At 45.8% G+C, this 11,774-nt stretch overlaps 1 protein-coding gene across 1 annotated transcript; it reads right to left on the reverse strand.

Moving 5' to 3' along the window:
* Nucleotides 1-8,569: 8,569 nt before the first annotated feature.
* LOC144485781 (uncharacterized) lies at nt 8,570-10,232 on the reverse strand. Its single transcript, XM_078203866.1, has 2 exons — nt 9,568-10,232; nt 8,570-8,633 (listed from the first exon to the last, which is right to left on the reverse strand). The coding sequence occupies exons 1-2, from the start codon at nt 10,230-10,232 to the stop codon at nt 8,570-8,572; spliced, it is 729 nt and encodes a 242-aa protein (XP_078059992.1).
* Nucleotides 10,233-11,774: the final 1,542 nt, after the last annotated feature.

Below are 11,774 nucleotides of genomic sequence, written 5' to 3' on the forward strand. Positions count from 1 at the left end.
AGTTACTGGGAAACTGGAGACAATCAATATAAAACAGTCACTGAGAAATCCAATAGGAAATCCAGGATAAATTTCTCTACACAAAGAGTGGCGAGAATATGGAAATCACAACTACAGGGAGTGAAATGAACAGTATAGATGCCTTTCAGGGAAATCTCAACAAGTACTTATGAATGATTTTTATAGTACATTCAGGATTTATTTCAAAACGACTAAAAACAATAAAGTGACAAGAGATAATTTGCAGGGTGTGAGACTCTGTGTGTGAGGGTGTCTGTGAGTGTGTCTGTTGCTTTTCATTGGTGTCACAGAAACCTTCCTCTTTCTGAGCAGACAATCTGGCCCCTGAATGATGTGAATTGTACAACTCAGAGATTCTCCATTCAGAATGACCATGTGCTGTGTAAAACCTGACATCACAACCAGATGCCACTTCTGGAACAACGTGAAGTGACTACAATTTTTTAGATTGATTTCTTTGCTCTCAATATTTTCTCAGTTCATAAATTCCATCATTATCCTTGAACACACCGATGGTCTCCACTTTAAATACTTCTCTCAGTCTTACCAACATATAGCAATTGGATTGTTGCTATGACAGGAACCAATTCTGTAAATCTGATTCCCACCAAACACCAACCCATATCCCCATCCGAGTTCCAGATTTTAATGAGATTTCTTAAAACACAGGCAGCCTGGCAGCACAGTGGTCAGCATTGCTGCCTCACAGCGCCAGGAACCCGGGTTCAATTCGTGCCTCAGCTGACTGTGTGGAGTCTGCACATTCCCCCTGTGTCTGTGTGGGTTTCCTCCGGGTGCTCTTGTTTCCTCCCACACTCCAAAAATGTGCAGATTAGATTGATTGGCCATGCTAAATTGGCCCTTAGTGTCGGGGATAAGCAAGATATCTACATGGGTTACGGGGACAGGACTGGGTGGGATCATTGTCGGTATTGGCTCAATGACCTCCTTCTGCACTGTAGGGATTCTATACTGTCTGTACGATCATTACATTAGATCCAATACTGTGTTCACTAACACACTGCAGCCTGACTTATTATTGGAATAAACACTGTGTTTGTTACACTCAGAGTAAGTAATCTAAAGTAAATCAAGGCAATCCATGACGAAGGGTCATCCAGACTCGAAACGTTGGCTGGAATCTCTCTCCACAGTTGCTGTCAGACCTGCTGAGGTTTTGCAGCATTTTCTGTTTTCAAGTCAGTGCTTTGCTGTGTTGTCTCTGTGCTCCATCCCCACTCTGATTGTATTGGAGCCTGTGTGTGTCATTGTTACACTCAGAGTAAGTCAGTGCTTTGCTGTGTTGTCTCTGTGCTCCATCCCCACTCTGATTGTATTGGAGCCTGTGTGTTATTGTTACACAGTAAGAAGTTTAACAACACCAGGTTAAAGTCCAACAGGTTTATTTGGTAGCAAAAGCCACACAAGCTTTCGAAGCTCTAAGCCCCTTCTTCAGGTGAGTGGGAACTCTGTTCACAAACAGAGCTTATAAAGACACAGACTCAATTTACATGAATAATGGTTGGAATGCGAATACTTACAACTAATCAAGTCTTTAAGAAACAAAACAATGGGAGTGGAGAGAGCATCAAGACAGGCTAAAAAGATGTGTATTGTCTCCAGACAAGACAGCCAGTGAAACTCTGCAGGTCCACGCAACTGTGGACCTTCATGTCACACTATTTGTAACTCCCACAGTAACTCCCACTATATCATGAGATGTATTTCCCATTCATCTTCTGTTCCACCATCCTCATAGGCAGCGAGTTCCAGATCATGTGCTCTCCCTACCCAAGTATAAATCTTCCTCAAATACCTGCTCTATCACTATGCAAATAATGTCCTGTATCTTACACTTTTATCCAGTATTATAGATATCTGTCTGGCAGCCTGCATGGAGATTTTCAGCTCCCTGTGTCCAGGACAGGAAGCAGTGAGCATGGATCTGTCAATCAGCCTCAATCAGCATCTTTAGGAGAATTGGGAGGGTGAATATTAGATACAGCAGAGTGAGAATGGAGAGAGAGTGTGTGGGATGGAGATTTACAGCTTTTGGGGAATGAGAGAGGAGAGAATGTTCCATAGAAACTTGAACTGTCTGTTCTGAATTTCTATTCTTCACTGACATTGATGACTTTTGTAAATTCCTTTTACAGGATATTAGAAGGTGAGGATTTACAGACAGAAATCTCAAACCAAACGTCACATCAATATCTGACAGCGTCCTCAATTCATCGGGACCTGAATATTATCGACCTTTGAATCCAGAATGGAAATGTTTCTCTGTTCTGTCTGCTTCAGGAGATTTTAAATTTCAGTGTGACTGGAAAAGCACCGAGACACACACCCGAGTGAGAGTGTTCCAGTGCACTGAGTGTGGAAAGAGCTTTAACCAGTTACACAACCTGAAAATACATCGCAGCATTCACAGTGGGGAGAGACTGTACCCTTGTTCTGTTTGAGATTTAACTGATTGCTTAACCTGGAGAGTTACAAGGACACCCCCACCATGGAGAAACCGTGGAAATGTGGGAAAGGATTCAGTTTTCCATCTCAGCTGGAAATTCATCGACGCGGTCACACTGGGGAGAGGCCGTTCACCTGTTCTGTGTGTGGGAAGGGATTCACTCAGATAATTGATTTGCAGAGCCACCAGCGAGTTCACACTGGGGAGAGGCCGTTCACTTGCTCTGTGTGTGGGAAAGGATTCACTCGGTTATCCAGTCTGCAGAGACACCCTCAATTTCACACTGGGGAGAGACCTTTCATCTGCTCTGTGTGTGGGAAGGGATTCACTCAGTTAACTGATTTGCAGAGCCATCAGCGATTTCACACTGGGGAGAGGCCGTTCACTTGCTCTGTGTGTGGGAAAGGATTCAGTGTGGCATCAGGCCTGCGGAGACACCAGTTAGTTCACACGGGGGAGAGGCCATTCACTTGCTCTGTGTGTGGGAAAGGCTTCAGTCAGTTGCCCTACTTGCTGAGGCACAATGTCACTCACACCCAAGAGAGACCCTTTAAATGCTCTGACTGTGGGAGGGATTTCACAAGCTCTCAGCTAATGATGTCCCACCAGCGCATTCACACTGAGGAGAGACCTTTCAGCTGCTCTCACTGCACAAAGAGATTCAGATCGTCATCTGCCCTGCGGACACACCAGCGAGTTCACACTGGGGAGAGGCCATTCACCTGCACCGTGTGTGGGAAGGGATTCACTCAGTCATCCTGACTGCAGAAACACCAGCGAATTCACAAGTCATAAAGTCATACAGTACAGAAGAGGCCTTTCAGCCCATCGAGTCTGCACTGACAAAACTATACTAAATTTACACTAATCCATTTTCCAACACTTGGCTGATGGTGTTTGAACTGTCAAAACATTCAAGTGCCCATCCATGTGCTTTTTAAAGGTTGTGAGGTTTCCCGCCTCCACTCCCCTCCCAGACAGTGAATTCCAGACTCCCACCACCCTCTGGGTGAAAACATTTTTCCTCAAATCCCCCAAAACCTCCTGCCCCTCACCTTAAAATGATGCCCCCTCGTTATTGACCCGTCAACTAAGGAGAACAGCTGCTTCCTATCCACTCTGTCCATACCCCTCACAATCTTATACACCTCAATCATGTCCCCCCTCAGCCTTCTCTGCTCTAAAAAAGACAATTCAAGCCTATCGAGTCTCTCCTTATAGCTCAGCTGCTCCATCCCAGGCAACATCCTGGTGAACCTCCTCTGAACCCCCTCCAGTGCAATCACATCCTTCCTATGGTGAGGCGATCAGAACGATTGCAAACTGGGGTCAAGCAGGGCTGCGTCATCGCACCAACATTCATCCCCACCTTCCCCGCAGCAACGCTCCACCCCAGCACCATGAAGCTCCCCACTGCAGTCGAGCTAACTGACTGGACCAGTGGGAAACTTTCAATGTTCGACCCCTCCAGGCCAGAACCAAGACCAGCCCAGCCTCAGTCATCGGGTTGCAGTACGCAGACTCTAGGGGAGGGGGAGCGGGGGTGATGGCCGAGTGGTATTATCACGAGACTATCAATCCAGAAACTCAGCTAATGTTTTGGGGACCCCGGGTTTGAATCCCCCCACGGCAGACAGTGGAATTTGAATTTAATTTTAAAAATTAAGAACCTACTGATGACCATGAAACCATTGTCGATTGTTGGAAAAACCCATCTGGTTCACTAATGTCCTTTAGGAAAGGAAATCTGCTGTTCTTACCTGGTCTGGCCTACATGTAACTCCAGAGCCACAGCAATGTGGTTAACTCTCAAATGCCCTCAGGTAATGGGGATGGGCAATAAATGTTGGCCAGCTCGCGACACCATGTCCCACAAATGAATGAAAAAAATGCCTGTCTGATCTACAAACTATCATGGACATATTCTCTGAGGCAGATGAGAGAATGGGCTTCAGACTAAACATACTAAATGAAATATACAGCAGTGTGGCTGCTTTTAAGACAAAAAATAGGGGATCATAAGTAACATCTCTCTCTCCCATCCAAATTTATTTTTCATTTAAATGTTAGCCTTCTTCTGGGGGAAAACTCCCTCTTTAATTGTGAACATTGGGTAAGAGGCTATCCTATTAGCTAGATAAATAAATGTCAAACTGAGGGAACTAAAGGATGTCAATGTCTTTGAGAGAGAAATAAAAATATACCTGGGCCGAGTCTTGTTCCTGAATCCGGTCTTCGTCTGTAACCTTTCCAGAGTCTGCAGCCTCCCTGGATTCACTTCCTTTCCCTTCAGTTGCTGCAAGTCCCCAATTTCCCCCAGAATGAGAAAAGAAATGGAAAGGGGGAAACATTGATTTCCTCCCAGATGTTGTCCAGAGGAGGGAGTTTCAATCATTGGCCAACTTCCGCATTGTGACATCACAATGGAACACAGCCTGAATTAGCCAATAGGAATAAGGCTGTTCCGATGTTTCTTCCATGTTTAAAATCTGACAATATTCAGGTTACGATAAATTGGCTGATGGTATCATTCCCTGATGTGATGTTTGGTTTCAGTTTCCCAACTGCAAATCGTCCCCTCCTAAAACCCTGTGAAATTGATTTAAAACAGAAAAAAGGGAGTGAGAGAGAACCCACGAAAGCACAAAGACAGGTTGTGAAATTGAGCTGAATGAATCTGGTCACTTGTGGGGCCGGCACTAGGAAAAAGTGACCATGAAAACTGCTGGGTTCAATTGATTCACTCACGTCCTTCAGGGAAAGAAACCTGCCAACTTGTCTCGACTCTGCACCCAGGTCCTATCCCCGTAGCCCCACATATCCTGTTACTTCCCCGAACCTACACATCTTGGGGCACGAAGGGGCAATTTAGCATAGCCAATCCACCTAACCTGCATGTCATTGGACTGCGAGAGGAAACAGGAGCACCCAGATGAAAACCCACGCAGACACGGGGAGACACAGTCACCCGAGGCTGGAGTTGAACCTGGGTCACTGGAGCTGTGAGGCAGCAGTGCTAACCACTGTGCTACCCTTTTTCAAAGAACTGTAAAATTTTGTGAAATGTCTGGGACTATTTTATTTTGTTAAAGGCACAGTATGAATACAAGTTATCTTCGCTGCCCTGATTTTGTTGTTGTGCTCATCAGTAAGAAATTGGAAGTGAAAGAGTGAAGCAGTTTGATGGACAAGTTGTTCAAATTCTGTCACTGGGAAGAATTTCAAAACATTGCCCCTCACAAACATGGCGGCTACGCATGCGTCCTGCTGTTCCACCTCTTTCTCCAATTCCTCTCCGGTCTCCCATCCGTCAAGGAACAGCAGCCGGGCAGAGCGGGCAAGAGGTGACACCAGGGGGAGCAGCAGCCGAGAGGGTTACAGCGAACCCTGGTGGACTGGAGGGGAAACAGCAGCAGCACAGTCTCTGCCCAAAGGCTTCCGCTGTTCAGCTGCTCAAAGACTCTGAGAACCTCTTCAAATGTAAACTTCAGCTTCTCACATTCACCTATCCATCCCTTCCTCCATCCATCTCGCCCTCCCTCCATCCATCCCTCTCCCTCCATCCACCCCTCCTTCCATCCATCTCACCATCCCTCCCTCTCTCCATCCATCCTTCCCGACAACAAGAACCATTCACTCTGCACAGCAGTTTCACCCTCATTCCTCCAGTCTGTATTCCAGCCTTCATCACATCCACTCTGCTCCCAGATATTTTAGACCAATAGATATTACAATTCAAACTTCACAATCTCTACAATTTAATATTTGTTCAGTAACCTTATAGACAGCAGAGAAATCATCAATTCCAAACCAACCCGAGCTGGAGGATATATTTATACATTTTCTCATTTCACAATAAAACCCACACACTGAGTTTCAAATTTGCTTCTGTCATTATTTTAGTGATGATGTGGAGATGCCGGCGTTGGACTGGGGTAAACACAGTAAGAAGTCTCACAACACCGGGTTAAAGTCCAACAGGTTTATTTGGTAGCAAAAGCCATTTGCTTTCGGAGCGCTGCTCCTTCGTCAGGTGAGTGGGAGTTCTGTTCATAAACAGGGCACAAAGACACAAACTCAATTTATAAAATAATGGTTGGAATGCGAGTCTTTACAGGTAATCAAGTCTTAAAGGTACAGACAATATGAGTGGAGAGAGGGTTAAATACAGGTTAAAGAGATGTGCATTGTCTCCAGCCAGCACAGTTAGTGAGATTTTGCAAGCCCAGGCAAGTCATGGGGGTTACAGATAGTGTGACATGAACCCAAGATCCCGGTTGAGGCCGTCCTCATGTGTGCAGAACTTGGCTCTCAGTCTCTGCTCAGCGACTCTGCGCTGTCGAGTGTCTTGAAGGCCACCTTGGATAACGCTTACCTGAAGATCAGAGGCCGAATGCCCGTGACCGCTGAAGTGTTCCCCAGCAGGAAGAGAACACTCCTGCCTGGTGATTGTCAAGTGGTGTTCATTCATCCATTGTCGTAGCGTCTGCATGGTCTCCCCAATGTACCATGCCTTGGGACATCCTTTCCTGCAGCGTATCAGGTAGACAACGTTGGCCGAGTTGCAAGTGTATGTATCGTGCACTTGGTGGATGGTGTTCTCACGTGAGATGATGGCATCCGTGTCGATGATACGGCATGTTGTGCAGAGGTTGCTGTGGCAGGGTTGTGTGGTGTCGTGGTCACTGTTCTCCTGAAGGCTGGGTGGTTTGCTGCGGACAATGGTCTGTTTGAGATTGTGCGGTTTTTTGAAGGCAAGAAGTGAGGGTGTGCGGATAGCCTTGGTGAGATGTTCGTCTTCATCAATGACATGTTGAAGGCTCTGGATACGATGTCGTAGCTTCTCTGCTCCGGGGAAGTACTGGATGACGAAGGGTACTCTTTCCACAGTGTCCTGTGTTTGTCTTCTGAGGAGGTTGGTGCGGTTTTTCGCTTTGGCGCGTCGGAACAGTCAATCGTTGAGTCGAGCGCCATATCCTGTTCTTATGAACAGGATTATGTAAATTTTGTAAATTATTTTGTAAATTGAGTTTGTGTCTTTATAAGCGAGTGGCTTGTGCTACCAAATAAACTTTAACCTGGTGTTGTGAGGCTTCTTACATTATTTTAGTGCCCAGCAGATTATTTGGACTGAAATTGGTCTCAGTCTGTCTCTGTGTTGTGAGTGTGTGTGTATTTGTGAAGTCAGAGTGTTTTTTTGTCTGCATGTCTGTGTGTGCGAGTTTGCCTGTGTCTGTCTGAGAGTGCATTTCTGTGAATGTGTTTGTCTTCGAGTTCGCCTGTTGCTATTTCTGAGGTTGGTTTCAATTCTCTAAATAGATTCGTCTGCGTTAATATAAAAAAAAGGAACAAGAAAAATACAGTAGCACAATCCTCCAACGTTTCTATGTTTGAAAATGACCCTTCAGTAGCCTGAGGGTTCAGCGATCTCCCAGGCAGAGGCCATTTACCTCACTTCGCCACTAGTGGGAGCTCCCTCACTGTGATTGTGTGGAATGAAGGAGTCTTGTGTTACTGTCAATATTTTCATGTTTAAAAGATGTTTTTGTTAAAAGCTCATTGTCCGTCCAGTGACTCTGTTCATCCACATTTCTAAAACAAAAAGGTCAAAGTTACCGTCAATTGAGCCAGGGTTTTATTCTGGGACCTTCCTGCCCAGAAGTAACATCAGCTGAGATTGTAACTTAGCAGCAGAAACCCATCTTCTGTTCTATTCCCCCAATTCCCACAAAATAGTTTTTAGATGTGGGTGAGTTTGTATAAAATTGACAAAGGTGGAGATTCAAAACACTTAACAAGTGAATAAAGGCAAAAGATTCCACAGATTCTGCACAAACAAATTAAACGTTTCTATACACAGTGAGAAAGGGGAAACAAGTTACAATATGTGGAAGGTAAAACATTCAAGGGCTTTAGAGAGGAAAGGGAGATGGGATGGTAGTTCACAAGGGCTTGTGTCAAAGATATTTTATTGAGAAGTGGGTGATGATGTCGGATTTGAAGGAGAGGAAGATATTGACAATATCAGCTGATGTGGAGAAGTTGTACTGTCAGTATTACAGTGGGAATAGGATTGAGGGATCAGGAGATGGTTCTCATGGGGAAGATGAGCTCTAAGAGGACATGAGGGGAGGCAGGAGAGAAACTGCAGAAAGATGAGAGTTCAGAGCTCAGACAAAGGGCAGCGTTAGAGGAGGTTTGTTCCAGTGGGTTAGGGGAAGGAGGGAAGAGTAGAGGCAGCTGATTGGATTGTCTCAAACTTAGTGACAAAGAAGATTGTGAGTTTTATTCCCAATGAGCACTTGCGGGGGAGGTGAAGATGGAAGAGGGACAATGGGAGAGCAACTGGGCGTCACGGTAGCACAGTGGTTAGCACTGCTGCTTCACAGCTCCAGGGACCTGGGTTCGATTCCTGGCTTGGGTCACTGACTGTGTGGAGTTTGCAGATTCTCCTCGTGTCAGCGTGGGTTTCCTCCGGGTGCTCCGGTTTCCTCCCACAGTCCAAAGATGTGTGAGTTAGGTTGATTGGCCATGCTAAAATTGCCCCTGAGTGTCCTGGGATGCGTAGATTAGAGAGATTAGCGGGTAAAATATGTAGGGATATGGGGGTAGGGCCTGGGTGGGATTATGGTCAGTGCAGACTCGATGGGCCGAATGGCCTCTTTCTGTACTGTAGGGTTTCTATGATTTCTATGGGAAGTAGTGGTAGTGGTAAGCTATCTAACTCAAAAGGAATTCAGTTGTGCTGATGATATTAAAAAGATTCACAGTACTGAACACAAAGATAATTTATTTGACTTTTATTCAGAATATTAAACCGTATAACTGGCTGGAGTTCATTAACATCAACAAAAACAAACGCAATGAACATACTACAGTCCTGGATAGGATTAACAGCAGATTCCAATCACCGTGGTTACTAGTGAATTCTTTGGTGTCTAAGCAGGTAGGATGACTGAGTGAATCTCTTCCCACTTTCAGAGCAGCTGAATGGCCTTTCCCCAGTGTGAGCTCGCTTGTGTCTCAGCAGGCTGGAGGACTGAATGAATCCCTTCCCACATTCAGAGCAGGTGAATGGCCTTTCCCCAGTGTGGGTGCACTGGTGTAGAATGAGGTCATATGATCGCCTGAACCCAGTCCCACAGTGAGAACACCTGAACCATCTCTCATCAGTGTGAACACGTTGATGGGAAGTCAGTTCACCAGAACTTTTATAGCACTTCCCACAGTCAGAGCATTTAAAAGGTCTCTCCCCAGTGTGAACTCGCTGGTGTGTCAATAGTTGGGATGACCGAGTGAATCCCTTCCCACAGTAGGAGCAGGTGAATGGCCTATCCCCAGTGTGAATTCGCTGGTGTACAGTAAGGTTATGTGAATGCTGGAACCCAATCCCACAGTGAGAGCACCTGAACGGTCTCTCATCAGTGTGAACACGTTGATGGGACATCAGTTCCCAAGAACTTTTGAAGCACTTCCTACAGTCTGAGCATTTAAAAGGTCTCTCGCCGGTGTGAACTCGCTGATGAGTAAGTAGGTGGGCTGACTGAGTGTATCCCTTCCCACACTCAGAGCAGGTGAACGGCCTCTCCCCAGTGTGACTGCGCCGATGAATTTCCAGCTGGGATGGGTAATTAAATTCCTTCCCACAGTCCACACATTTCCACAGTTTTTCCATGGAGTGACTGCACTTACGTTTTGACAGGCCAGATGATCGGCTGAAGCCTCGTCCACATACAGAACCCATGTACGGTTTCTCTCCACTGTGAATAGTGTTTTTTCCTTCCATGTTCAAAATCCACTGATATTCAGTTATGATAAATTGGGCGACTCTGGCAGTTCCTGATATGATATTTACTTTCAGTTTCCTGACTGCAATTCGTCCCCTTCTAATCCCTGTGAAACTGATTTAAAACAGAAAAGGGGGGATTGAGAGAGAACCTATAGAGACAGGTGATGAATAGAGTCCAGACCGAAGCAACAATTAAAAAAAACATGCAGGAGGCCAGGAACTGAGGATCGTCGAGATATTCACCAGACGAGGCAGCCTGTGAGAGCTCCAAACATTATTGAGGGCTCAGGTTGCTGACTTGCCCTCAGTCGAAATGAAACATCTAGAGTCGGGCACTGACTAATGGCGGTCACATTTCCCACAATGCTCTGCGCCCCAGAAACCCCTCTATTCAAAAGTTGCTCACCGTAATTCACTAATCATAGAATCCTTACAGTGCAGAAAGAGGCCATTTTACCCATCGAGTCTGTACTGACTCTGAGAGCATCTTTCCCAGGCTCACCCCCTATCCCAGTAACCCCACGCATTTACTCTGCTAATCCCCATCCTGACCTTCTTCTTCACCCTGCCTGCAACCGCAACAATATATTCTGTACCCGACTCTTTTCCTTTCCCCCTATGTACTTTACCAAGTTATGATTTTTTTTCCTGTATAACACGCAAGAAATAATTTTCACTGTATCCCAGAACATGCAACAATAATAAATCAAATTAGACCCTACACATCTTGGGACACTAAGGGACAAATTTAACATGGTCAATTCACCGAACCTGCACATCTTTGGGCAGTGAGAGGAAACCAGAGCACCCAGAGGAAATGCACACAGACAGGGGGAGATTGTGCAAACTCCACACCTGAGGTGGAGATGTTGGACTGGGGTGGGCACAGTAAGAAGTCTCACAACACCAGGTTATTTGGAACCACGAGCTTTTGGAGTGCTGATGAAGGAGCAGCTTTGACAAACGGTCATCTGGACTCAAAATGTCAGTTCTTTTCTCTCCTTACAGATGCTGCCAGACCTGCTGAGATTTTCCAGCATTTTCTCTTTTGGTTTCAGATTCCAGCATCCACAGTAATTTGCATTGATTCCAAATGAACTCATTGGACTTTAACCTGATATTGTGAGACTACTTACTGTGCAAACTCCACACAGACAGTCACCCACGGCTGGAATCGAACCCTGGCGCAGTGAGGCAGCAGTGCTAACCGCTGTGCCACAGTGAAGGTAGTTTGCCGCAAATTTCGGGTGATAACAATGGGCTGGATGTTGCTCAGAATGTGGAGCACTGCAGCAAAGTACAGAGAGACAGAGACAGAGCAGCAAACTGGACTGAGAAATGGAGTCTGCAGACTGGAACTGGCAGCATGAGGAGAGGTTATTTAGTCTAACACTCACAGCAATCTACAACCCACCCCCATTACCGAGACAGTGAGACAGAGATTACAAACACTCACCAACACAGCTCCACTGAAACGTCCCAGGAAAAAGGGGGAAT

The sequence above is a fragment of the Mustelus asterias genome, unplaced genomic scaffold (assembly GCF_964213995.1).
Source record: "Mustelus asterias unplaced genomic scaffold, sMusAst1.hap1.1 HAP1_SCAFFOLD_220, whole genome shotgun sequence".
Taxonomy (NCBI): Eukaryota; Metazoa; Chordata; class Chondrichthyes; order Carcharhiniformes; family Triakidae; genus Mustelus; species Mustelus asterias.

What these genes read in the sequence shown, in the direction of transcription:
- LOC144485781 (XM_078203866.1), bottom strand. Translation starts at nt 10,232, where the DNA reads ATGGGTTCTGTATGTGGACGAGGCTTCAGCCGATCATCTGGCCTGTCA. An exon ending in TGCACCCACACTGGGGAAAG is followed by an intron (nt 8,634 to 9,567) that starts GCCATTCACCTG and finishes ATCTTTCTGCAG; the next exon opens with TTTCTCTCCTGCCTCCCCTC.